At 36.6% G+C, this 23076-nt stretch overlaps 2 protein-coding genes across 6 annotated transcripts in view; both read left to right on the top strand.

Annotated features, from left to right (window-relative positions):
- Nucleotides 1–274: 274 nt before the first annotated feature.
- On the top strand, nt 275–1889 carry LOC132163991 (probable xyloglucan endotransglucosylase/hydrolase protein 32). Its single transcript, XM_059574386.1, has 4 exons — nt 275–681; nt 785–885; nt 972–1189; nt 1275–1889. The coding sequence occupies exons 1-4, from the start codon at nt 486–488 to the stop codon at nt 1633–1635; spliced, it is 876 nt and encodes a 291-aa protein (XP_059430369.1). The 5' UTR covers nt 275–485; the 3' UTR covers nt 1636–1889.
- A 4094-nt stretch (nt 1890–5983) lies between these two features.
- The window catches only part of LOC132163812 (probable U3 small nucleolar RNA-associated protein 11), a 38301-nt gene continuing 21208 nt past the window's right edge, over nt 5984–23076 (top strand). For 2 of the 5 annotated variants that reach the window (XM_059574187.1, XM_059574184.1), the window contains exons 1-6: nt 5984–6242; nt 7571–7700; nt 7801–7891; nt 8027–8118; nt 8208–8301; nt 8400–8479. In XM_059574187.1, coding sequence (XP_059430170.1) covers nt 7645–7700; nt 7801–7891; nt 8027–8118; nt 8208–8301; nt 8400–8479 — 413 coding nt within the window. In that variant the 5' untranslated portion in view covers nt 5984–6242; nt 7571–7644. Of the gene's footprint in view, nt 6243–7570; nt 7701–7800; nt 7892–8026; nt 8119–8207; nt 8302–8399; nt 8480–11834; nt 11919–16511; nt 16612–16681; nt 16982–17402; nt 17543–23076 lie in introns of those variants that run through there. The other 3 variants (XM_059574186.1, XM_059574185.1, XM_059574183.1) reach the window with 3 other exon arrangements.

Raw genomic sequence — 23076 nt, 5'->3', positions numbered from 1 at the left:
AACCTGAGAATTATAGCGGAAGAAAAAGATAAATTTATAAGTGATTTGATGTTAAACACCTGTGTCTACTACTTTGAATAATTTCGTTTTATTGTATTCTCATTAACTTAATTATTTACGATATAAATATTACAAGTACGGTAATCAAACTCCCGCTATTTGAGTGCCACAGATCAACTAATCCCTTTCTTCTAATATCTTCTTTTCGCTTTCCCAAGCAAGCAACATGAACTGACAAGTTCTCTCACGAAAAGAAGCTTTCTATCAATGAGGAATATGAAAAGAGAAAACGGAAAGCCAACAAGTTGAAAACCTTTATTTTTTTCTTCTCTTTTTTATCACCAAGTACTGTATCACTCCCTCATCAACTAACTTATCACCTTCCCCACATTGTGGGGCCTCTACTCTGCCTATTTGTACTCCCTGCACACCCACTCTCTTCCACATTGAAGCAGAGTGACTCTGTTTTCCTCCTCCCCCCCTCCATGGCTCCTCTTCTGTACCTTGCTTTACTTTTCATGATTTCTTCAACAATTTCTCATGCTCAACCCTCTCCTGGCTACTACCCAAGTTCAGAAATCAACCCCATAAGCTTTGGTCAAGGCTTCAGAAACCTCTGGGGTCCTCAGCATCAGAGACAGGAACAGGGCTCCTTAGCAATCTGGCTTGATAGCACCTCAGGCATCATGCTTCTTTGCTCTCTAATTGGTCATGTCTTTGTTGGGTATGTTTTATCTCAAATTAAAATCTTATTGATTTGATGTTTTTTTTTTTGAAACTATAGGAAGTGGATTCAAGTCTTTGCACCCCTATCAGTCTGGATATTTTGGTGCTGCCATCAAGCTCCAATCTGGGTATACTGCAGGAGTCATTACATCATTCTATGTGAGGATTACATAATATTATTTCAATTCCTAAGTTTTTTTATTTATGGTTTAATTACCATAACTTTTTTCTGTTCTTTGATATAGCTTTCCAACAACGAAGATCACCCTGGGAACCATGATGAAATTGATATTGAGTTTCTTGGAACAACTCCCGACAAGCCATATACTTTGCAGACAAATGTATATGTCAGAGGAAGTGGGGATGGAAATATCATTGGAAGGGAGATCAAATTTCATCTCTGGTTTGATCCAACACGAGATTTTCACAACTATGCTATACTGTGGAATCCCAGTGAGATAATGTAAGCAATTTTTTTTTTTTGCTCCAACTATATTTATTATAAATGAATTTGGTATAAATATGTGTTATTATTGTGTAATTTCCAGATTCCTAGTGGATGATGTGCCAGTAAGGAGGTATCCAAGAAAAAGTGATGCAACATTTCCATTAAGGCCAATGTATGTGTACGGCTCAATTTGGGATGCATCAACTTGGGCAACTGAGGATGGAAAATACAAGGCTGATTATCAATACCAACCCTTCTTCGGTTGGTACACGAATTTCAAGCTAGGCGGTTGCACCGCCGACGAGGCTGGCTCATGCCGCCCGCCGTCCGCCTCACCGTCAGGGTCTACCGGACTGAGCCCGCAGCAGAGCGCAGCCATGGAGTGGGTCCGGAGCAATTACATGGTCTACAACTACTGTCAGGATCCAAAGAGAGACCACACCTTCACGCCAGAGTGCTAGCTAGTGCTAGCTAGTGTCACTAGCTAGTAATTATATTGTTATATTAAGGTTGTTTAAATTTGTGATCAAACAGTTATTTTAGTTGTGAGCAGTTTGGTTTTGGGGGTCTTGAGATGGGTCCCGCTTGCTAAAAATAGTTGCAAGAGTTGTTGAGCGTCCAAGCACCCAAAGACTATTGGAGGGTTTATTTTTCAGTTTTTATATTTAAGTAAAAATATGAAAAGAATAAAGAAAAGATTGAGGTTTGTTGTTAATTAACTATTTATTTTATCCATTCACCCATGTATGTATGTTTGACATGTGAGAGAGAGAGAGAGAGAGAATTTGTTTTGGCTTTGACTATACGTGCATGCAAATTGCAATGGAAAGCATAAATGGGAGAGAAGGTGACTCGTGAATCTTTATTGTCTTTGAGTAAGGTGGAATGTAGTTGCTCACACGTGAAATAAGGTTGGACGACAAAGTGAGATGCTTCGACATGTGAGTATCCAAAGCAAGCATGCAGTCTATGGTTGAATATTGAAGTGAAAATGGGAAATATGATTGATAGTACTCCACTTGAGGTAGGAGATTACCGTTTACACATAAAGTGTTGGATAACTTCTTCCATGCTTATTCCCTACTTCTATTGCTCAATAAATAACTAAACTTACGTGAACGCATCTAACTCTTAAGATAAAGGTACCAACAATCCTACTAACATCTGACTCTTAAGATAAAGATAACAACAATCCTAACATAATGGAATTGCTAAGGTAAAGATAAACGTGATAAATATAAACTACGACATCTTGCTGACGAGATAGGCTTTTCCATATCCCTTTCTTATTCTCATCCACATGCTTGATCTAGTCCAAGTGATGAGATTGTAATAGGACTCCTATCATTGATTATTATTAAATTTTGATCAAATGATGATTTTGAAAGCCACTACATTCATGAAGTGATATAAGAGGGATACAAGAGTGACTTTTATAATTACTTCAGTATTCTTATTGGACTGGGCCCTCAAGGAGTTTCCCTTTTTAATTTTTTTTTTAATTTAATTTGTTTATTTTTAATAAAAGTAAAACAATTTTTTTTTAAAAAAAAAAAAAAAAAATTAGGTGTTATTTAAATGGGTGCTTTGACTTGGAGATTTATCTTAGATTTTCTCAAAAGAAATTTGTAGTGGTTGGACCACGTACTCCTATCTACTGATTTTTTTTTTTTTTTTTGAAAAAAAAAAAATTAGATTAGTTTCCTTTTTAAACTAAGTAATAAGTGCAAATGGTAAATATGTTTTTTCAATGGCCAAAGCTAGTGAAAGTATTTCAGAAGATAATAGTCACATGCAAGGTGCATAACCAGTTTTTCATCGATTCTAAGGGATAGAATGACATTTTTGCCGCAAAATGATAGTTTAATACATCAAAATGTCGCCTTGGTCAATTCGTGCATCTCTTTTGAAAATAGCTAATGCTTCGGGGCTTAAATTTCCTCCTAAAACTACTAGAATTCCAATAATTAACGCATCCCTAAAAAACACTTCAAAAAACATTCAAACATGTTATTTTAGGTTCTAGTAAAATAACTTTAAAAAGTTGTGCTCTTGTTGGGGACAAAGCATATACCTAGGGAAAGCATCAGAAGAAGCATGAGTCACATCATTTTTCTGAAACAAAAATTTTTCATGCATACACACATGCAGGATCACATCACATGGTATCATTGGTATGTTTGGTTTGTATGCATTCGGCAGTGGAAACAAAGTCACCACGTGAATCGAATACCCTCAAAGTCAAGCAACATGCCCATTATGCAATCCTTCTTTTCCCTCCTACTTACACTATAAATTTTGAACCCGTGAATGATAGAACATTTGTTTGTTCCCGTCTTTGTTTCCTTATAGAAATGTTATGCTTCTTTAAAAAAATTGAGAAGTGTTGTAATATTCCTTGTTTTATTAAGGTGTTGTATACCAAGGACATCGGTAATTCCAAATTAGGGTTTTGAGCACTTTAAGTAAAGAGTAATGCTATTTAATCGATTATTATACAATTGTCATACAATTGAGAAATTTTTAATTGAGTAGCCGGAATTGTATAATGTGTTTAGGGATTCATTCTAGAATGGATTATGCTTGAGATGCCTACCCTTCACAAAAGCAATCGAAGCTATTCATATTCACTTTTTTATAAAAGAAGAAAAAAGAAAAAGAAATAGAAAAAAGAAAAAAACAGAAGAAAAGGGACCAATTAGAGGGAAATGAAAACAAATATCAATGAAAGCTCACAAACAGAAGAGTTAGGCACCAATCAATTAGAGGGAAATGAAAACAAATATCAATGAAAGCTCACAAAAAGAAGAGTTAGGCACCAATCGTGGAAAAAATAATTAGTGATAATAAGCCAAAATAGATTAGCCGCCTGTATCACCTCCACTACCTTTCTCATCTACTTTGCTTCTGAAAACTACGACTACAAATTTGAAAAGCAAAGAAACATTGCTTCAAAAATATGCCCACAAGTCATAACAGTGCTTTCCAGTTGCAAACCCATAAGAAACCTATAGCCCACAAAGGATTTAAAAAAATAAATTCCGATTCAAAAGGCTTAAATGTATTATTTTTCAATCTAAAAAGGCACTGCTCTAAAATTAGAATCCTGAATCAAAATGCATAATTGTATGAAGGTAATAAAGGAACCATCAAATCAGCTTTGGTTAGTATTGGACCATAAAAAATAAAAATAAAAATAAAAATTGTAAAATCAGTCCACTTGGTTTGCCTGATTTGCAATTAGCTTTATGTGGTATCAAAATAAACTCAAAGGTCCTTGAGAAATACCAAAAAAATAATTTACTCTCTACAGCCAAATTATGTCGGGTTGTCCGTTGATTTTGTAGGTTTTGATAGGGTGAAGCGTTAAGAGTCAAAAAAAATTTTGTGACACGTGTCCTATTTAAGTAAGTGTCACACTAAATAAATCTGTTAATTAAATTAGTAGACGAAATTTGATTATAGAAAATAAATTATTTTTTTAGCATACTTCAAAGGAACCTCCCTCTTCGATCGGCTTTGAGAGACTTATCTAATGGTTCTATGAAGAACCAATTTTAGTAACTAACTGGATCATCAACTAACAGGCCTGGCCCATTAATCCCTTTAGAATTGAGATGCCAACAAATATATTCCCTTTCAGATCCATTATCCTTTTGACCCACCTAGTTTGTTTTGTTTTTGTTTTTGAATGTTTGGCACAACATAAAATATTGGTCTACTTAAAAATGTTTTGAGTTGATCAAGAAAAATAATTTTCATGAGATATTGCATAAACTATTTTTTGTTGTTCTCCCGTATATTTGATGGGACTATTGTGAGAGGACCCTTACTAAGCTTACCTACCGGAGTAAGTCTTCGGCTCGAACACTTGCTTGGGAAGATGGATCCCATAATAGTGCCCAAATTACAAACAATTGCATTGAATATTAATCCCGCCTTCAAAGACCTATTTTCATACGCTTACTCTACAGTTTCTCTTCGACATCTCTATCTTTTTCGCAGCTCCTCAAATTATATAAAAGTATAAGAAATATTTGCTTTTTCTTGCAAGCCAAATACCGGTATATTATTTTTTTTTTAAAAAAAAAAAAAAATAACAATACAAGAGAAGATATTGGGATCATGCTTTTGATTGCCTACAGTCCAGGTGCTAACATGTGTTTTTTTCTTTTACTAATCTTCATGTTGCTGCCTTGTAGAAAGAAATCACAATACATTTATATAAGTTATATATCTAAACAATTCAATCTAGGTTTAAATCCGACCTTAGCTAGCGGTGGATCGTAGTTAGTGATAGCCAACAAATACTTAGGTCACTGGTTCAAATCCAACAGGTCGGACTTTTTAAAAATCTTTTGGGTGAGACACTCCAATCCATTACCAAATGTTTTTTTTTTTAAAAAAATTACTAATAAATTAATTTTTGAGAAATTCGATCATATTATGCCATATTATGTTGTAAATTTTTTTTTGTAAAATTTATTTGTAAGAACTGAAGGTGGACAAATTAATCGCCTATAGATTATCGACTATTTACTGATGACGATCAAACCAAAATTAATTGTCAATCGACTTTTGTGATTTGAAAATCAGTATAAATTTTTTATACCAATATAAGTTCAGTTTAGTTAATCGGTATAAAATTATTTTTTTTCGGTTAACCAACGAAACCGTTCCTGCATAGTTTAAAACAGCCTCGTTTTCTCACTTTTTTTTCAAAAAAAAAAAATAATTGAAACTTAAAAGGGCGTCGTTTTAAGTTTGGATATAAACTAAACTTTCATTTGAACTTTAATCCCTAACTCCTCACGCCTGACGCCTTCTGCCCTCTCCACTCTCCAGTCTCCTGCGGCCCTGCCTCCTGCCTCTCTCTCTTTAACGCCGCGCGGCCGTCTGTCGACTCTCTCTCTCTCTCTCGCTTTCTCGTTGCAAGCGGCAAGCCGTCGTGTCTCTCTCTCTCTCGTCTCCCGCCGTGTCCGGTGGCTTAACTTCACCGTCGTCTCCCTCGCTTTCTCGTTGCAAGCGGCAAGCGGCAAGCCGTTGCTCTTGTCTCCCGTCTTTTCAGGTATAGATTTTTCGAGTTACTTTGATTCTATGATTCTGAACACTTGATTCTGTAATTTTGCATTTATTTTCGAGTTTGTTAATATTATTAGGATTTAGGAATGAAAATGATTGATTTTTAGTTTTTTACGCAACCCTGATCTGATTTACGCTACCTTGATTTTTCCTGCAAAGAAATTTTCTTCTTTTGGATAAGCATTTGCTAATTGCTGTAATTATTCTTGAAATTTGTATTGCTGTTGGGCCCCTGTTTTTCTTCTCTGTTTGTGTCAGGTTTTGGTTGTTTAGGACCTTTAGGTATGATGCATAGGCTGGGTGCATGGGTGCATTCTTTGGCTTTTTTTTTTTTTCAGAAGATTGATTGTTGTTTGATTTAGTTTTTTGCAATATATATTCTTATTGCTTTCTTACTTGATATTACTTATTTGTGGTATTTTTCTCTTTTATATTGATCATTATGTTTATGTTTTGATTTGTTTGATTATTGAAGGAAGAAAATTTAAGGAATTGAAGGTAATCCATGTTGGTGGTGGCTTAGTTGAGACTTTATTTATTATTCTTTGATGGATTCTAAGTTTTCCAAGGTTTGGGATTGTCTGAATCTACCCATTTTTGTAGGTTCTATGTAGAAAATCAATTTTATATCCTTCAATTTTCCATTAAAACAAAAGTTTCAAACTGTTTATTTATTATTTGAAGTTCTTTCTGAAAATATATGTGAAAACACATATATTTTGCCTTCATTAAAGCTTGTGAGTTTGTAACCAATTTGTGAACTGCATACCAATTTAAAACCATGAGAACAGAAAGAACTTTACACTCCAGGACTGAACAGAAAAAACGAATTTAAAACCTTCGTTAAAGCTCCAGGGCCTGTACAGTAAATTTGTTATTTAGCCCAAAAAACATGTTCAATAAGTTATTTTAGTCTTTTTAGCCCCCCCCCAAAAAAAGGTTGGGCTCCCAAATAACCAATTTTTGCCCCATTTAAAAATAGTACTGGCCCAATTAAAAAGGCCCATGGTTAACCGATTAACTGACTACCAAAATTAACCGAAAATTTTGAAATACTTTGTTATCAAAATGCAATCGGTGAATTAACCGATTTAACCGACAATTTCGGTTAACCGACTGAAAATGACTTTTCTGAACCGAACCGATACCCACCCTTGTCCTTTAGGGATAAAAGGTTGGCTTAATTTTTTTATTGACTACAAATTTGATACCCTTTGCAAGTGTCTAAATTTAAAGGTCACTCGCTACTTTAACTACATTTTCCCATGTTTGTAGACTTTTCTAAAAGGATGCAAATGCTCCATATTTTTGTAGTGACTCTCTGAAGGAAGTTTGGTTTCTTTGCAACCTTGTTGGCGTTGCCGTTGATTGCTTTCTTTTAATTCAACATGTCGTCGCTAAGGAATGCTGTTAGTAGACGAGCTCACAAGGAACGAGCTCAACCGTGAGTCAACAGAATCCCCCTAATCGATTTTTTCAAGTATATAATTGTTTTACGCCCGTTTTCAATGAACGATTTATGTATTCTGTTTCTGTTTTCTCAGGTCTTCAAGGAAAAAATTTGGGCTTCTTGAAAAGCACAAGGACTACGTAGAGCGTGCACAAGTATTCCACAAAAAGGAGCAGACTTTGCAGGTGAAGTTACAAATTTTGTCTTGCTTTTTTCTTGATGTTTTGCTGGTAGCCAATATCAAAACAACTATATATATATATACATAATCATATATACCCTTTTAATGGGTTATTATTCTCATTGTATTTTCTCTGCAGAAACTTAAGGAGAAAGCTACTTTCAGAAACCCAGATGAATTTTACTTCCGGATGATCAAAACAAGAAATGTTGATGGAGTCCATAAATTAGAGTAACATATGAATGAGATTCCGATGCCTCTTTAGCATTTTTTACATGTCGTCTGTGAATCATAGTTGATATTGTAAGTTTCTGTTACAGGAGTAATGCAAACAAATACACCCCCGAAGAACTTATGCTGATGAAGACCCAAGATATGGGATACATTCTTCAGAAATTGCAGAGTGAGAAAAAGGTAGATGAATTCTTAAAAACAAAAACTCATGGTTTGTCAATTGTTTTAACAATTTTTTCCTGAAGGTGTTGATAATGACATTCCAATGTTCAATGCAGAAAATTGAAAAGCTGACTGCTGTGCTGCACTCTCTTGATAATCAGCCGTCAAATAGACATGTTTACTATGCTGAAGACAGGTTTGAGCTTCCGATCTTTAAATTCTTATTGTATTGCATTCATATTGACTGTTTGCAATTTTGAAAATTTTTGATGTCTGCTTTTTTCTCTTGTGCTACACATGAAACTCCTTGTTGACTAAAGGGGATTACTTGTTTCTGTATAGATGACACTCTCAATATGTAAAAAGATATTGTTGAGATTGTAATTGAGTAGGAATTTGCGAATATGTGGCCATCTAAAGGAGCGTTGGGATACCATTTGGTCCTAGGGCCATTGGCATCCTCTTAAGAATGATTTTAGTGTTTTATATCCTTGATCTTCTTTGTGACTTTCATTCGCTTTAAGTAGATTGTGATCAACTCGATAATTAGAGAGCTCTTGCTGCTCATTTTTTCCACTTTCACCAAAGTAATCTCACTTGATTCGACACAAACTAGATATTTCAAATAGTAAGCTTCCACAAATATTTAATTTCCTAATTGATCTTCCTTGTGACGTTCATATCATTAAAGTAGAGTGATTGGAATGATGATTAGAAAGCCCTTGCTGCCAATTTTGTTCTACTTGTTCATTTGAAAAGATTTGGAATTTGTGTTCTCAAATCTCCATAAAATGCTGTGTTTGTGCCCCTTATATCATGACATCTTTGTTGCATGAGAAAAGGAACGGATGCCAAACAAATTTGACAGTTAGATGAGAAGTCTATCAATTATCTCAGCATGCTCTATATGGAGAAAACTTGTTCATTATGTGTACATTGAATTTCTGTTAATAACTAGTAAGGCTTCAAGAAAAAAAGGGGAAAAAAATAATGATGGTTTGTATCAGTGTCTTGTAATGAAACTGTGTTTCGCTGTTTTTGTTAATTCTCATGGTTGTAACCTCCACATTTAAATGTTATCCAATCCTCTATCACATCAAAATCCCTTGCTTGATTAATTTTTTTGCCTTGGAATCAATAAGTGTCCGGTTTGAAGCCAAGTTAGAGTTGTAGGTTCGAGATTTCTGTTTTCTATCTAGGAGAAGAATAAAAGGAGAAAGAAGAAAGAGAAGGGTGTAATCCAAATGAATGCAATCCAGATCATAATGAATGATTCCTCTGTTTTCAGTCAGAAAAATTAGAAGATAAGATGAAAAAAAGAAAAAAAAGAATTGACCATTCGAGTATTTCAAATTACACGAGAAAAAATAATAGAAAAGAAATGGGGGTGTGTATAATATATATTGGTATATATACAATATACAAATAGGATTTCTGTTGTTTCTGATTGGACCAACACTAGATATCCGATAGAGATTCTTTATGTGTTCCAGGAGAGAGGTTGTTCCCTTAATTTAGTTATTTGGTGAGTAGGGGTGCCATCCAAGTTGGCATTATTTTTGTTGATTGCAGTTCTGAATTGGATGCTTATTATGTATAACTTGGAGAATCTCAAGACTGTATAAGTTGGTGCTATATGAGGTGAAGCAGTGAGAAGCTAGTTTTAGTTTAATTTACTTGGAGTCAAGGATATTTATGTATTTTAACATTTTTTAACATGAGTTTAATTTTGGTCCATCGGGTCTTGTTTTATTATGTTATTGGGTCTTACTAATTTTTTTAAATAGGGTTAGAAGTAAAAACCCAAAAGAGTCCATTTACTAAGAGGTTTAGAGATTAGATGCTTATACAAACAAATATAATGGTTTCTATTTAATGAATTATCTGTTTATAAGAATTTCAGCAAAGATTGCTCTTCAGGATTGTGTGATGCAATTCTTTCCAAGTTATGATATGAGAAACTCTGCTTGTAGTAATTTGGTTTATTCATCCTTTTGCGGATACTATAGCAATTTTGTACTGTATTCCAGCCTATATGAGATCTGAATTTTGACATATTCTTTCCCTAAATCCTAATCTTTGAAAACCTAAAGCATCAATTCCTCAAACAGGTTCTTTGCAAAATGTTTCACACCTCAAGAACAGCCATCCAAATCCAATCTTTTGTTTTCCCACGTTTTAGCAACAATCTTTGGCAGTTCTTGATTTTCTTCCTCTTCTCTGCACTCATGCTCAGCACCACCATTGATTTGAGAGGTTTGACTTTCTAGATTACTTATTTTATTGTAATGCCATTGAGTTGTTCTATAATTTGGAAACATCTTATCTTGTTGACTCAATGTCCCTCTAAACAATCTTCTCGCGCAGACCTGCTTTGAACCTCACTCTAATACGAAAAATTGATGTAGAACAGCAACAATGAAGGACTTTGATGCTTGGTAGGGTTTATTTTGGCAGCAAAGGTTTGTAGGGTTTTGGGATAGTTAGGGATTTGGTTGGTAATGCAGGATTTTTAATTGTATTAGGAAAATGTAGGATCTGAAATGAAACAAGGATAAACTGAGGGTTTGTGTGGCTGTTCTTGGGTTGTGAGCAGTAGTGCGGTTATAGTATATTGGCTTTTTGTAGTTATTCAAAAGTTGTTTGAGTAATGAGTGTTTTGGTTTTTTTGAAGATTAAGATTTAGGGACAGAATAGCCACGTGAGTTGTGACACCTAGGGCTTGTTAGTATCACACCTTGAAGAGGGTTGCATTACATGATCCTCAAGAGCAATCTTTATTGAAATTCTCTTAAATACGTTATTCAGCGAATGGAAACCATTATATTTATTACCAAGTGTCTAATACATAACCTGATAGGATTTGAATGTTTCTGGGTTTTAAAGCCCAACTAAATAAGCAGTAAAACCAACAAATAAAGGCGCAATAACATGATAAAACCCAAAATAAAACCTCAATGAACCAAAAGTACAATGCATGCCTAAAAATATAAAATTATAGAAATACCCTTATAACATTAAATAAAACTAAATTAAAGTAAAATTTGTTGTTTGCTTCCTGCTTCAATATGGTTTAAGGTCAAAGGGAAACAATGGACAATCGCTTCTACATTTTTCAGTAGCTAAAGCTATTTTGTTCATGGTTTTCTCTTTAAAGTGTCTTGGACGATGCTAAGTTCTGTTGTTTAGCTCTTCTCTTGTAGGAGGGGAAATCTTGTAAACAGAAGTGCCATATTGCTTGGGAAGCAGTGCCTCAATGTTTCATGTGTAGCGTTTGGTTTGGAAGAAATAAGTGGGCATTTGAGGGGAACAAGCAATCCTCAGTAGAACTCAAAATTATTTAGGGTTGCACACCCTTCATTTTGTTTTTGTGTTAGTTGAAAATTTTATTTTTTAAGAAAAAAGAATGGAAATTTATCTCGTTATCATTGCACTTGTTCTCCCTTCCCCTCTCAATTGTGATTTACAATATCTTGTCCAATCCTGCCTCTTCAATTTGAAGTTATAATGAATTCATTGGATCTGTTTTATCCCTTTCCTATCTCTTGCAGGGAGGAGGCTAAAGAAATGCAGTTTCTCTCTTTGAAAAGCGAAATGGTGCCTACTTCTAATGATGTTTCCAGTGATATTAAAAGGTATAGAAAAAATGCTTGATGTTGCTTTGGAGATGCTCCAACCTTAAGTTATTTTCAGACACACACACACACACACAATGCACACTTTGTAGATGGTAGCTTTTGGATTTGCTCTCATCTGCTCTAATATCCTAGATTCCTAGATCCAAACAAACTGTTCTAAGTTTTTGATGCAGCAAGGAGAACATAGATCTAGAATAGATTTGATATGAACCAGCCAAAGATGCCATCATTCAAGCGAATTAATGCTTACAAAAGGGTTTAAGAAGAAATCCAACACAATAAACAAGTGTTTTTTTTTTTTTTTTAATAAGTAATCCAGATATCATTAAAAGTATAAGGCGCCCTCAGGTTAGGGGCACAAGAAATATACATGAGAAATCCCAAGTTAGAAGACAAAATATAGAAAAATAAAGACTTAATCTCCTCTAAAGTCCTCTCATAGTCTTCAAAACTTCTGTTATTTCATTTCCTCCATAAACACCACAAAAGGCATGGAGGCACCATCTTTTACACAACGGCACTCCGAGTGTTACCAACAGTCCACCAACACGCATATAAGTTGATTACTCGTCTAAGCATAACGCAAGACAACCCAAGTTGACTAAAGAAAACATCTCATAAGGCACCTACAATCTCACAATGGAGAAGAAGATGGGCCACAAACTTTTCATTCTTTTTACACATATAACACCTATCAATCATGATGACATAGTGTTTCCTTAGATTGTCCATGGTAAGAATCTTTCCTAGGGCTGCCAAACATGCAAAGAAGGCTGCCCTTAAAGGAACTTTAGTTTGTCAAACACTCTTCCAAGGGAAACAATAACATCACTCCATCTGAGTACAACACTTTGAAGAACGAGGTGAAGACATCCACCTCCTAGTCATGAGACACTAGCAAAGCTTACATTCTACTGATTAGAGCCGCTCAAAAGCTCCAAGTGAGCTGCAATAAAAGCATCATTCACACAAGCAATGCTAAATAAATCTGGAAAGGCTTCTTTAAGGGCCATTTACCCACAACACATCATGCCAGAAACTAACATTGGAACCATTTCCAATCTTAAATATGGTATGGCTAGAGAACTTTCCCCAACCCCTCATAACGTTTTTCCATAAATCCACATATACGTCCCAAGAGGCTCATTAGAACACCAATCACCCTACAAACTACCAAATTTAGAGTCCACAATTCTTTACCGAGCCTCTCTCTCATGCTCATAGCGGCATAACCATTTTCCTAAGAGAGCACAATTGAGCATTGACAAGTTTTGGATCCCCTAACCCTCATTTGGAGAACAAACCTTGGACAAGCTTACCAAGTGTTATTTGAACTCTTCGCCTAGCCCACCCCCATAAGAAATCATGTTGAAGTTGGGTTGGTACTCGAAGTGACTCTGCCTTGGAGGGGTTCCTCGTCATAAAAATAAAAAATAAAAAAATAAAAAATATAAAAAAAAGGAAATCATGTTGAAGCTTCTTAGAGCATGTTTGGGATTGTATTGGGAATTTGAGCTTTTAAAGCTAAAAACAACCTCTGCCGCCTTCTTGCAACCTGACCCACCAACGTCACCTTTTGTACCAGACATAGCCATCAACATCTTACTTCTTGCCAATCTATGACACCCTCACTCCCAGCTTCAATATCGGCTTTCTCTGGGTCCGAACCATCTTTTCCGTTGACGTCTCAACCTTCCGAATAATATCGGCGATTTGGCTCGTCACCTCTTCTTGGTTTGCCTACTTGGATTGAGGTCTACGGTTGTAGACAGAATCCACGTGCTGCGCCTGCCTATTACTGAAGTTATTTGGGTTTTGGAATTCAATAACTTATTTACCCTTATCCCTCCGCAAGCCCACTTCCACCGACTCCAACCCAATATTGTTTCTTGCCCAGGCCCCCTCTTTTATTGGGCCTACGATTGATCCATCTAGATAATTTTCTTCCCTCATGTAGCCCATATCCTGTAGCCCCATCCACTTTTCTGCTTCCTTTTTAATTGATGTCAAAATTGTCTTCAATTTTTCCAGCTGGAATTTTCCTTCTATAACGCGCATATGCATAATACCTGCTCCTACGTTATCTGCTTGATCTCTGGCCAAGCATCGCGTTTCCTTCCTTTTAGAGTTCTTCATTAATAGTGATTGATTGCTGGAATTTCCCAGCTTGCCCTTGCTCCCGACATCTTTTTCCTTATCCTACCCCTGCCCTAACAGAGCCACCGCATACGTCGTTTCACCCTGCTCCACCAGTTGTGTCACCACCATACTGGTATTGTGCTTCTTCCCATCTATCCTCCCCCCATCCTCTTATCTTCTCAAAATATGCCTCTAACCGACTCAGCTGTGTTAAACAACTAGCCCATCCTCTCCCATCTCTGCCCTCCGGTATAACCGCAGAAGTATGACGACCATCGTCCCTATAATTGGACAACTCCACAAACCTGCCATAATTATTGCTGCGCTGTTGTACAATATGCACGGTAGCACCCTCATGGAAAGTCCGATAGAACTCTCGTGCATCCCCACCCTGCTGCAATGCCTCCATAGATTTCCTAAACCAATTGATACTCGCTCTTCCTAGAAACACGGCTCTGAACAGTCCCCTACTTCTCTCTGCCAATACACTGCCACCCACACGAAACTCTGAACGAATCTCAAAAGCTTTGGCTTCCACATTGAAAAAACCCAGGTAACCCATTGCACCTTTCAACGTTGATGAGAACCAAACAGAATTGTAATGATCACTGTTACAGTACTATCACACTCGCCGTCACTATGCCTCACGCGCTGAGGGGAGGTGAGAGCGCTTCATGCTGACGTGGCGAGAGTGTTTTCATTTTTGAATTCATCCCCCAAATCTTATTCTACTATCAAGGCATTCATTGGCAATAAGAACTGGATCTAGGATCTGCTTTCCTAGAATGAAAGCATTCTGCAACTTAAATAATCTTCTCCAACACCATCTGTAGCCTGTTTGCTAAAATCTTAGCAATAGTTTGTAAATGCCACTTACTGGACTAATCGGGTGAAAGTTTTGGGATCAACAACCCTTGGAATCTTTGTAAATGCCACTCACAAAAGACAGTCATAATGTCTTCTTTTAATACATCCCAATAAGCTGGGAACAATGCCATAGAGTAACCACCATGAAGGCCAGGCACCTTGTTACCATTCATGTCACATGCTAGTCACATGACCTTTTCAAAATAAAAAACTTTATAGTATAAAGCATAACATAATAATGAAAGAATGATCTTGAAATAGCTAATGGCCTGTATAAAATACGCTAGGGTGCTTCTTTGCTTTTTTGGGCTTAGTTGCCCCTGCATCAGTTTTCTTGATGTTTTATGCTTATATTAAAAAAAAAGGTTCTCTTGATGTTTTATGTAGAAGTTTAAGAAGATATTTTTGCTTCAAAGCAATAAAATTACTTTTCTATTAACAGGTGCTGATTTCCTTTTTTCAGGATACAGTAAACGGGCTGATTATTTTAAGTTTTTTTTTTTTTTTTTTTGATAAGTAAATATTTTAAGTTTAATCCTATTATTAAAAAACTGATGTCATATTTGATAGTTAAAACATGGTGATGGTGGCAAGTGTGACATCATTGCATTGGAAGAAACTTAGGGTGCCGCTAGTATGATGTTGGTGGTAGCACTTATGGTAGTGGTAGGCTGTATCAATGTGGTTGTGACAGTATGGTGGTTGTGATTATGGTGATGACACTGGTGTTGATCATGCATACCATGCATTGGTGTTGTAGTAACTCTTATAGTGACAACTATAATAGGGGTGGTGGCGGTGAAGGCATTGATGGTGTTGGTAACAGCAATAGTGGTGGGATTGGTGCCGTAGTGTTGATGAAAGAATGGGAGTGAGGTGGTGGTGGTGAAGGTTTGATGTTGGTTGGTGCGTCAATTGTGGAGGGATTGACCAGTAGTGTTGGTGGAAGAAGTGTGGTGATTATCATTTATTGATGGTGGTGGTGAAGGGGCATATAATTCTTGAGTAAATCTAAAAACTCAACTCTTATGCAACTCAACTGATGCAGGATGCCTTTAAACCATTGGATTTATGGGCACTTTTTTAATAAAGATTGATCTAATAATTTATGAGTGCTCCACAACAGCCTAGTTGTATAGGAGTTGTACAAGAGTTGAGTTTGTAGCATTGTTCATAATTATTTTTATTTGTTTATTTGTTTTTTGACCTACTCTCTGAGCAGAGATGCATGCTTTACAGGTGGTGGGTCAGTCTAAGTGTCGGGAAAATTGTAGCGAAGGAAAAGCACATTTACTAAATGCATTTGTTTCTATTTGTTGGCATTTTATTAAAACAAAACATAAGATGTTAATGCGATCACCCTAGTGCTAACTTGTCATTTAATGCAAGTAAAAATTACATATTGTTATTTAAAATCTTGCATATCAAAGTATCATATGATTTAATGTGCGGAATGCTTCTTAATCTTGTGGTTTCTTTTTCTTCTCAACTTTGTTTCACTTATTATTGTTTTTGTTGTTGTTAGCATTATTTTTAGGACGCAGTTGTTTGTTAGTGACATATTCTTTTGTATTCCATGTACAGGAAAACAGCTGCTTCCTATAGAGAACTAGACGCTAGGAGGAATAGAGTCAGTCAGTTGGAGAAACTCTATATGGATATGGCGTTGCAGAAGGAATTACAGGTCTAGACATCTTAAACTCCTTGCTTTTAATTGTCTGTTTTGGAAATAAACACATACCATTTATAAACAGAAAAAGGGTCGGAAGCGAAAATTACGTGAAGATGAGATTGTTTCTCCCACCTCTAAAGCAGTATACAAGTGGCGGCCAGAACGAAAGCGTTGAAAAGGTCTTTTTGATGGTAAGCCTCTGTCCGTGTCTTGATATCTTACTTCTATCCCAAATTAGTTATTTCTACTTTATTAAGTGTATTAATTTGATATTTCCAGGAATACAGCCGTAGTTGGCTACTGAGACTTGAATTTTGTAACAGTAAACGGAAATCTTAAGTTGCATTGCTATCATGAGAACATGTAGTGATTTTTTACCATATCTTTGATTTGTCTTCTCATGGCTGATGAAACCTCTTTATTTAATTACTGGATGCGTCAATAGTGGCATCCACGAGAACATCTAGGTTTAGCTGGATAAAAGTGTCAAATTCCACAAGCTTTTTGTTCATACTAAAAGTGAAATATCTTGACAGAGGACGACCTAAACACTTGTGAGAACTTGCTTAGTATCCAACACATTATTGCGTTCAATGATTCACAAGGAAGTTGAGACACCCCAATTTGTTCGAGTTTTCTTGTGCTGAGCATCCGCGTCAGCCATACAAGGGATGTGTGTTTTCTATTTGTCGTAACAAAATAAGATTATCGCCACGGCTGCATAGATGATTAATGTGATCTTAACAAGTGTTAGATACGAATAACTAAAGAGGCTTAACTCATCTTATGATTCATGATTGTAGGTACTAAAAGAGGGGACAATTTATCCACGCATGCCAAGGCTTTGCATTTTCTATTGTGTATTTCCTTATATAGCTAACAGAGGCCTTATTCTTTTCACTGGGTTAGTGTCTTTTCTTTGTGGGTTTTCATGAGTTTCTCTTTATCAACCCCCATCAATCTCTGCTTCGTTTATCCTCGTCTTATAATTTTCTAGTTGTCAATGTAAAGAATGGCGTTCCAGAGTAATGCAGCGTAGGTAGGATAGTGGTGAACAAGAAAACAGCAAATAAAAAGAATAAATATTCATAAGATTGAGACTATCATAAGAATCAAAGAAATCTTCTCAAAACAATAGAGGCTATCTATGATTTAAGGGAAAATAAATAAAAAACTTAACTCTGAGTATTTTTATTAAAAAAACCAAATAAATAATAAAAAATGTATTACGTTCTAAGCATCTATTTATAGCTCCAAGATTCTTAGTCCTTAGATAATAATAAAATAAAGTCAATTTAGAAGTCTACGAAAGACAATTAAACCAAATAAAAGACTAACAAAGAAATCTAATTCAAATAAAGACTAACAAAGAAACTTAATAAAAGACTGAAAGACTAACAAAAAACACCTAATAAAAGACTGGAAGATAAGATAGACTGTCCTGATTTACATCTGCGGAAAATTAACATAAGTGCCTCGTGTGCGCTCGATGGCAGACACACGGGCGGTCGATTGCAGTACTAGAGAAGGGTGCACTCGTTCGTGCCCTCGAACGCAGTCACAGGGGGGAAATCGATTGCAGTACCAGGGACGAGCATCATAATACCAGAGGCCAAACACTCGATTACAGTCAGTGTGCGATCGATCGCAGCTCCAGAGAAACCTAATAAACAAAGAAACCTAATAAAAGACTGAAAGACTAACAAAGACTAACAAAAAAAACCTAACTAACAAAAGACTGAAAAATAAGATAGACTGTTTTGATCTACATCTGTGGAAAATTAACATAAATGCCCCGTGTGCACTCGATGGCAGACACACGGGCGATCGATCGCAATACTAGAGAAGGGTGCGCTCAATCGTGCGCTCGAATGCAGTCATAAGGGGAAATCGATCGCAGTATCAGGGACAAGCATCGCAACACCAGGGGCCGAACGCTCGATCGCAGTCATTGTGCGATCGATCGTAGTTCCAGAGACCCCTACTGCAGCTCGAGTTTGGGATCGTGTCACCATCTTTCAGGGTGTCTTCGCACTACCATCTGTTCAGGTCATCTTCATATACTCCCAAGCATTCTGGTCTGTCTAAATCATCCTCCTCATGTTGGATAGAATTCGCCATCGAATTCGCATCCTCATTTGACAAATCACCTGTGGATGTGGATGGAATAAGGTGTTTGACATTAAAAGCATCAAACGTCTTGATATGGCTAGGTAGCTTCAACCGGTAGGCATTCGAATTGATCTACTCTATAATCTCTATCGGACCAATTTTGCGGGCAACCAACTTGTTATATTCTCCAACAAGAAACCTATCTTTAGTCAACACAGTCCACACAGAATCACCCTCCTCAAACTCTATGGCGCGGCGCTTCTTGTCCGCATTCGCCGTATACTTTGTTGTGGACTCCTGTAAATTCTGAATGATGAACTTGTGACCTTCTTGTATTTGAGCTATTAAGTCTTCAGCTGTAGCATGTTCTTAATCATACATCTCCTTAATGAATTCCCTCTTAGCCAAGAGATTTTGGCCCACCCCTTTAGAAGGTTTAGGTTCGTCTCACGAATTAGGCAAAAGAGTGAATTTCACATTGTCCACCAAAAAGCTATAAGTGTTCTTCCTTCCGTCATGATGAGTCTTCCTATCATATTGTCATGGCCTCCCTAGCAATAAGTGCAACGCGTCGATGGCCACAACATCACACCAAGTTTTGTCTTTATACTTGGATCCAATTGAAAAAGTCACAAAGCAACGTTTGGATACTATTGCCTCGTTTCCCTTCTTGAGCCACTCCAAGCGGTATGGTGTAGAATGTTTCTCTGTCTCAAGGGCTAACTTTCGGACTGCTTCTTCCGCCACCACGTTTTTGCAACTGCCTCTGTCGATGACAAGCTTGCATACTTTTCCCTTTATAGTGCATGTGGAGTGAAAAAGATTATAGGGCTGCCCATCGTCACCCTCCTCCTTACGGGGTGTAAAACATATCCTCTGTACCATCAAGAGAGGACCGTCATCCCTGGTCACAAATTCTTCGTCAACTTCCTCATGGTTGTCAAACGGTGGTTTTATACTCCTCTCCTTCACCTTGCTCATTGAAGGTGTCTCCCGAATTAATAAGTAGACCCTTACCATATTTGTCCCCTTTGCGGCAATCCGCCATCCGGTGGACCAGTTTGCCACTAGTAGTTGCTCCTCGGTTGGGTGGTCCTGTTGTGGTTGGAGATCGACTTTGATTTGGGGGTTGGGTGGTGCTTCGAGCTGTGAATGGCCCGCTTGATCAGTTTGTGCTTCCCCTGGTTCCACAACCAAAAACTCCATAGGACCCTTGTGAGGCTGTCTTCTCTAGCAATAGTGCTCTTTGATGGGTCTCCGACACATTATTGGGGTCAAAGAGGTTTAACGAATCCTGAATTTGGTGACGTAAACCTCCCATGTATCAGGACACTAGTTGCTCGTCGGTTTCAGCTAGATCAACACGTGTTAGATACTTGTAGAATTCTTCTGTGTATTCATCCACGGACTTTGAACCTTGGCTCAAATTTTACAACTTTTGATACATGGTTCGAGTATACTTGTGGGATAAAAAGGCTGGCCACATATGCTTCAACAGTTTCTCCCACCTGTTGATCTGCGTCTTGCCTTGCCATCCTCTGGATTGTTTCAATTGCTACCATCATACTGCTGCTCTTTCCCAGAATTTGGTTGTGACCAAAAAAACTCGTCGATCATCAGGCACCCCTTTGAAATCAAGAATTTCCTCAACTGCCGCTACCCAATCCAAGAATTCTTCGGGTCGGAGACCCCCTTGGAATTCTGGAATATCGAGTTTGAAACCACTCTCCCATCGATTGGCATGGTCTTGTACATGGGGTTGATGCCCGTGTACTCCCCGCCTTGCAAAAGGTTTCCTAGCTTCAATCTTCGTACATTGTTCGTCTTCCTCTTCCGAGCTGGGCGGTGAGGGTTGATGACAGCGCTCGCGATGACCCTCCGGATTGGCCAATCGCGCATTGGTGGCCGCAAGTTGGGCCCTCAATTCTGCGATCATGTCCTCCATAAGTTGCCACTGTTCCGCCGTGTGTGTTTCACCAACTGTCTCCTCACGATCATACAAGTCCTCCAAATTTGCAAAGTGGTTGCCCCTTCTTCTTGTGTTTGGCGGCGCCATGGGAAAAAAATTGGAGCTCTGATACCAACTAATGCAACGTAGGATAGTGGTGAACAAGAAAACAGCAAATAAAATGGATAAATATTCCTAAGATTGTGAGACTATCACAAGAATCAAAGAAATATTCTCAAAACAATAGAGATTATCTATGATTTAAGGGAAAATAATGAACAAACTCAAATCTGAGTATTCTTATTGAAAAAACCAAATAAATAATCAAAATTGCATTCTCGGGGCTCTAAGCATCTATTTATAGCCCCAAGACTCCTAGTCCCAAGATAATAATGAAATAAAGTCAATTTAGAGGTCTACGAAAGATAACTAAACCAAATAAAAGACCAACAAATAAACCTAATTCAAATAAAAACTGAAAGATAAGATTGATCGTCCTGATCTACATCTGTGGAAAATTAACATTAAGTGCCCCATGTGCACTCGATCGCAGACACACGGGCGATCGATCGCAGTACTAAAGAAGGGTGTGCTCAATCATGCACTCGAACGCAGTCACAAGGGGAAATCGATCGCAATACCAAGGACGAGCATGGCAATACCAGGGGCCGAACGCTCGATCGTAGTCAATGTGTGATCGATTGCAGTTCCAGAGACCCCTACTGCAGCGCGTGTCTGGAATTGCGTCACCATCTTTCGGGATGTCTTAACACTACCATCTGTTTGGGTCTTCTTCATATACTTCCAAGCATTCTAGTATATATCACAAAGTTATGTCACTCATTTTTAAAAAAAAATTATTATTATTATTATTTCGTATGTTTAAATTCTTATGAGAGAGGTCGAACACTCTTTCTACAAAGAATTTTGTCTTTCAAACCATCTTTTTTCCTTTAAATGTTGCAAAAGGCATGAACATGACTTTGATCCACTTCAAAATGATTGTCTATTGGTCTTATCAAAAACACTTTGACTTGTAAAAAACAAGTGCCCACGATAATTTCTCGGTGGTCATTCTCATCGAAAGAGTAATGTTATATATTATATTTTTATTTTATTATTGTTCATCAATGTTGATGTAGCACTTCAAATCAATTATTGGCTTTATTATAATTATAATAATTATTATTATTATTATTGTTGTTGTTGTTATTATTATTATTTAATGAGGATTAATCCAATGGTTTGTTGGAAGTGTCAAGTAAGTTAGTCTTGTTGAATGGATGTTGGATAAAATTATAGTATTTAGTTTTTTTTTTAAAGACAAATTAGCAACAAAACAATTGTATTTGACAATCTAAGCATTTCCACACCACCCCCCCACCCCAAGTTATTCGCATCACTCTTAGATTTTTTTTTTTTTTTTTTTTGGCCTTGTAAACGAAACATCGGGTTTGTTTGGGTGTGCAATTTTTTTTATTGTTTTGATAAAAAATAAAAAATTAAGATGTTTGGAAAAGTGAATTAAGTCGAATAAAATTTGGGTGATAATTATTTTTTAGATATTAAAAAAAAAAATACGGATACAAAATTCAACAAGTCAGAAAAGTGATCTAGCAACCTAGGGAACTCGCATTTTCGTACAATGCTTTGTGGTCTGAGAAATGGTAATGTTTACTCAACTGGGTTTAGTTCAATAAGTTTTACTTTGTTTTGTTGGGATACAAGAGGGCTTTCTTACAATGGGGGTTTGTGGGGTAATGTTCTATAGTTTGAGATATATACCAACTTGAAGTGTTCATAAGCTTGAACGAAAGAAACTTTATAGGATTTGCCTAGAATTTGTCATGTGTGTAAAGTAAGACATTTCATATCATCTTTATAGGAAAAACTTTCTTGAACATTTGTGAACCTCATTTCATGTTATTAGTAATTAACTTTCATGAGAAGAATGAAGCCATGTTAGCATAATTATCAAGTCCATGCTTCTAAATTGCATAATATATTTCTTTTGGTTATAACCTAATTGCCATGCAATAACATTTTTGGTTAGCATTTTTTTAGGGTTCATTTGAGTTTGCGATTTCAAAATAACGATCTTAAAATGTGCGATTTAAAAACATGATTTTTAAAAATACAATTAATCGTTTGGCAAAATCGTGGGTTTGACCTTTAAAATTGCAATTTAGTCTTTAAAAACTGTGCATTTTCAAAAAAAACAACTTTTTACCTGCAATTTGAAAATGAAAATTTTATGCTTTTTCAAATCGCAATTTTTTAAAAATGCATTCCCAATTGATTCATTTTCTACGATTTGGTTTAAAATCGATTTTTTTTTTTTTTTTCCTATGAAATCCCAATGCCAAATGCACCCTAAGTCTATTAGAGTTCATAAGGCATCCAACCCTAGCCCAAGG

The sequence above is a fragment of the Corylus avellana genome, chromosome ca10 (assembly GCF_901000735.1).
Source record: "Corylus avellana chromosome ca10, CavTom2PMs-1.0".
Classification (NCBI taxonomy): Eukaryota; Viridiplantae; Streptophyta; class Magnoliopsida; order Fagales; family Betulaceae; genus Corylus; species Corylus avellana.
Note: the sequence above shows the minus strand (reverse complement) of the source record. Positions and strands in the feature narration are given on the sequence as shown.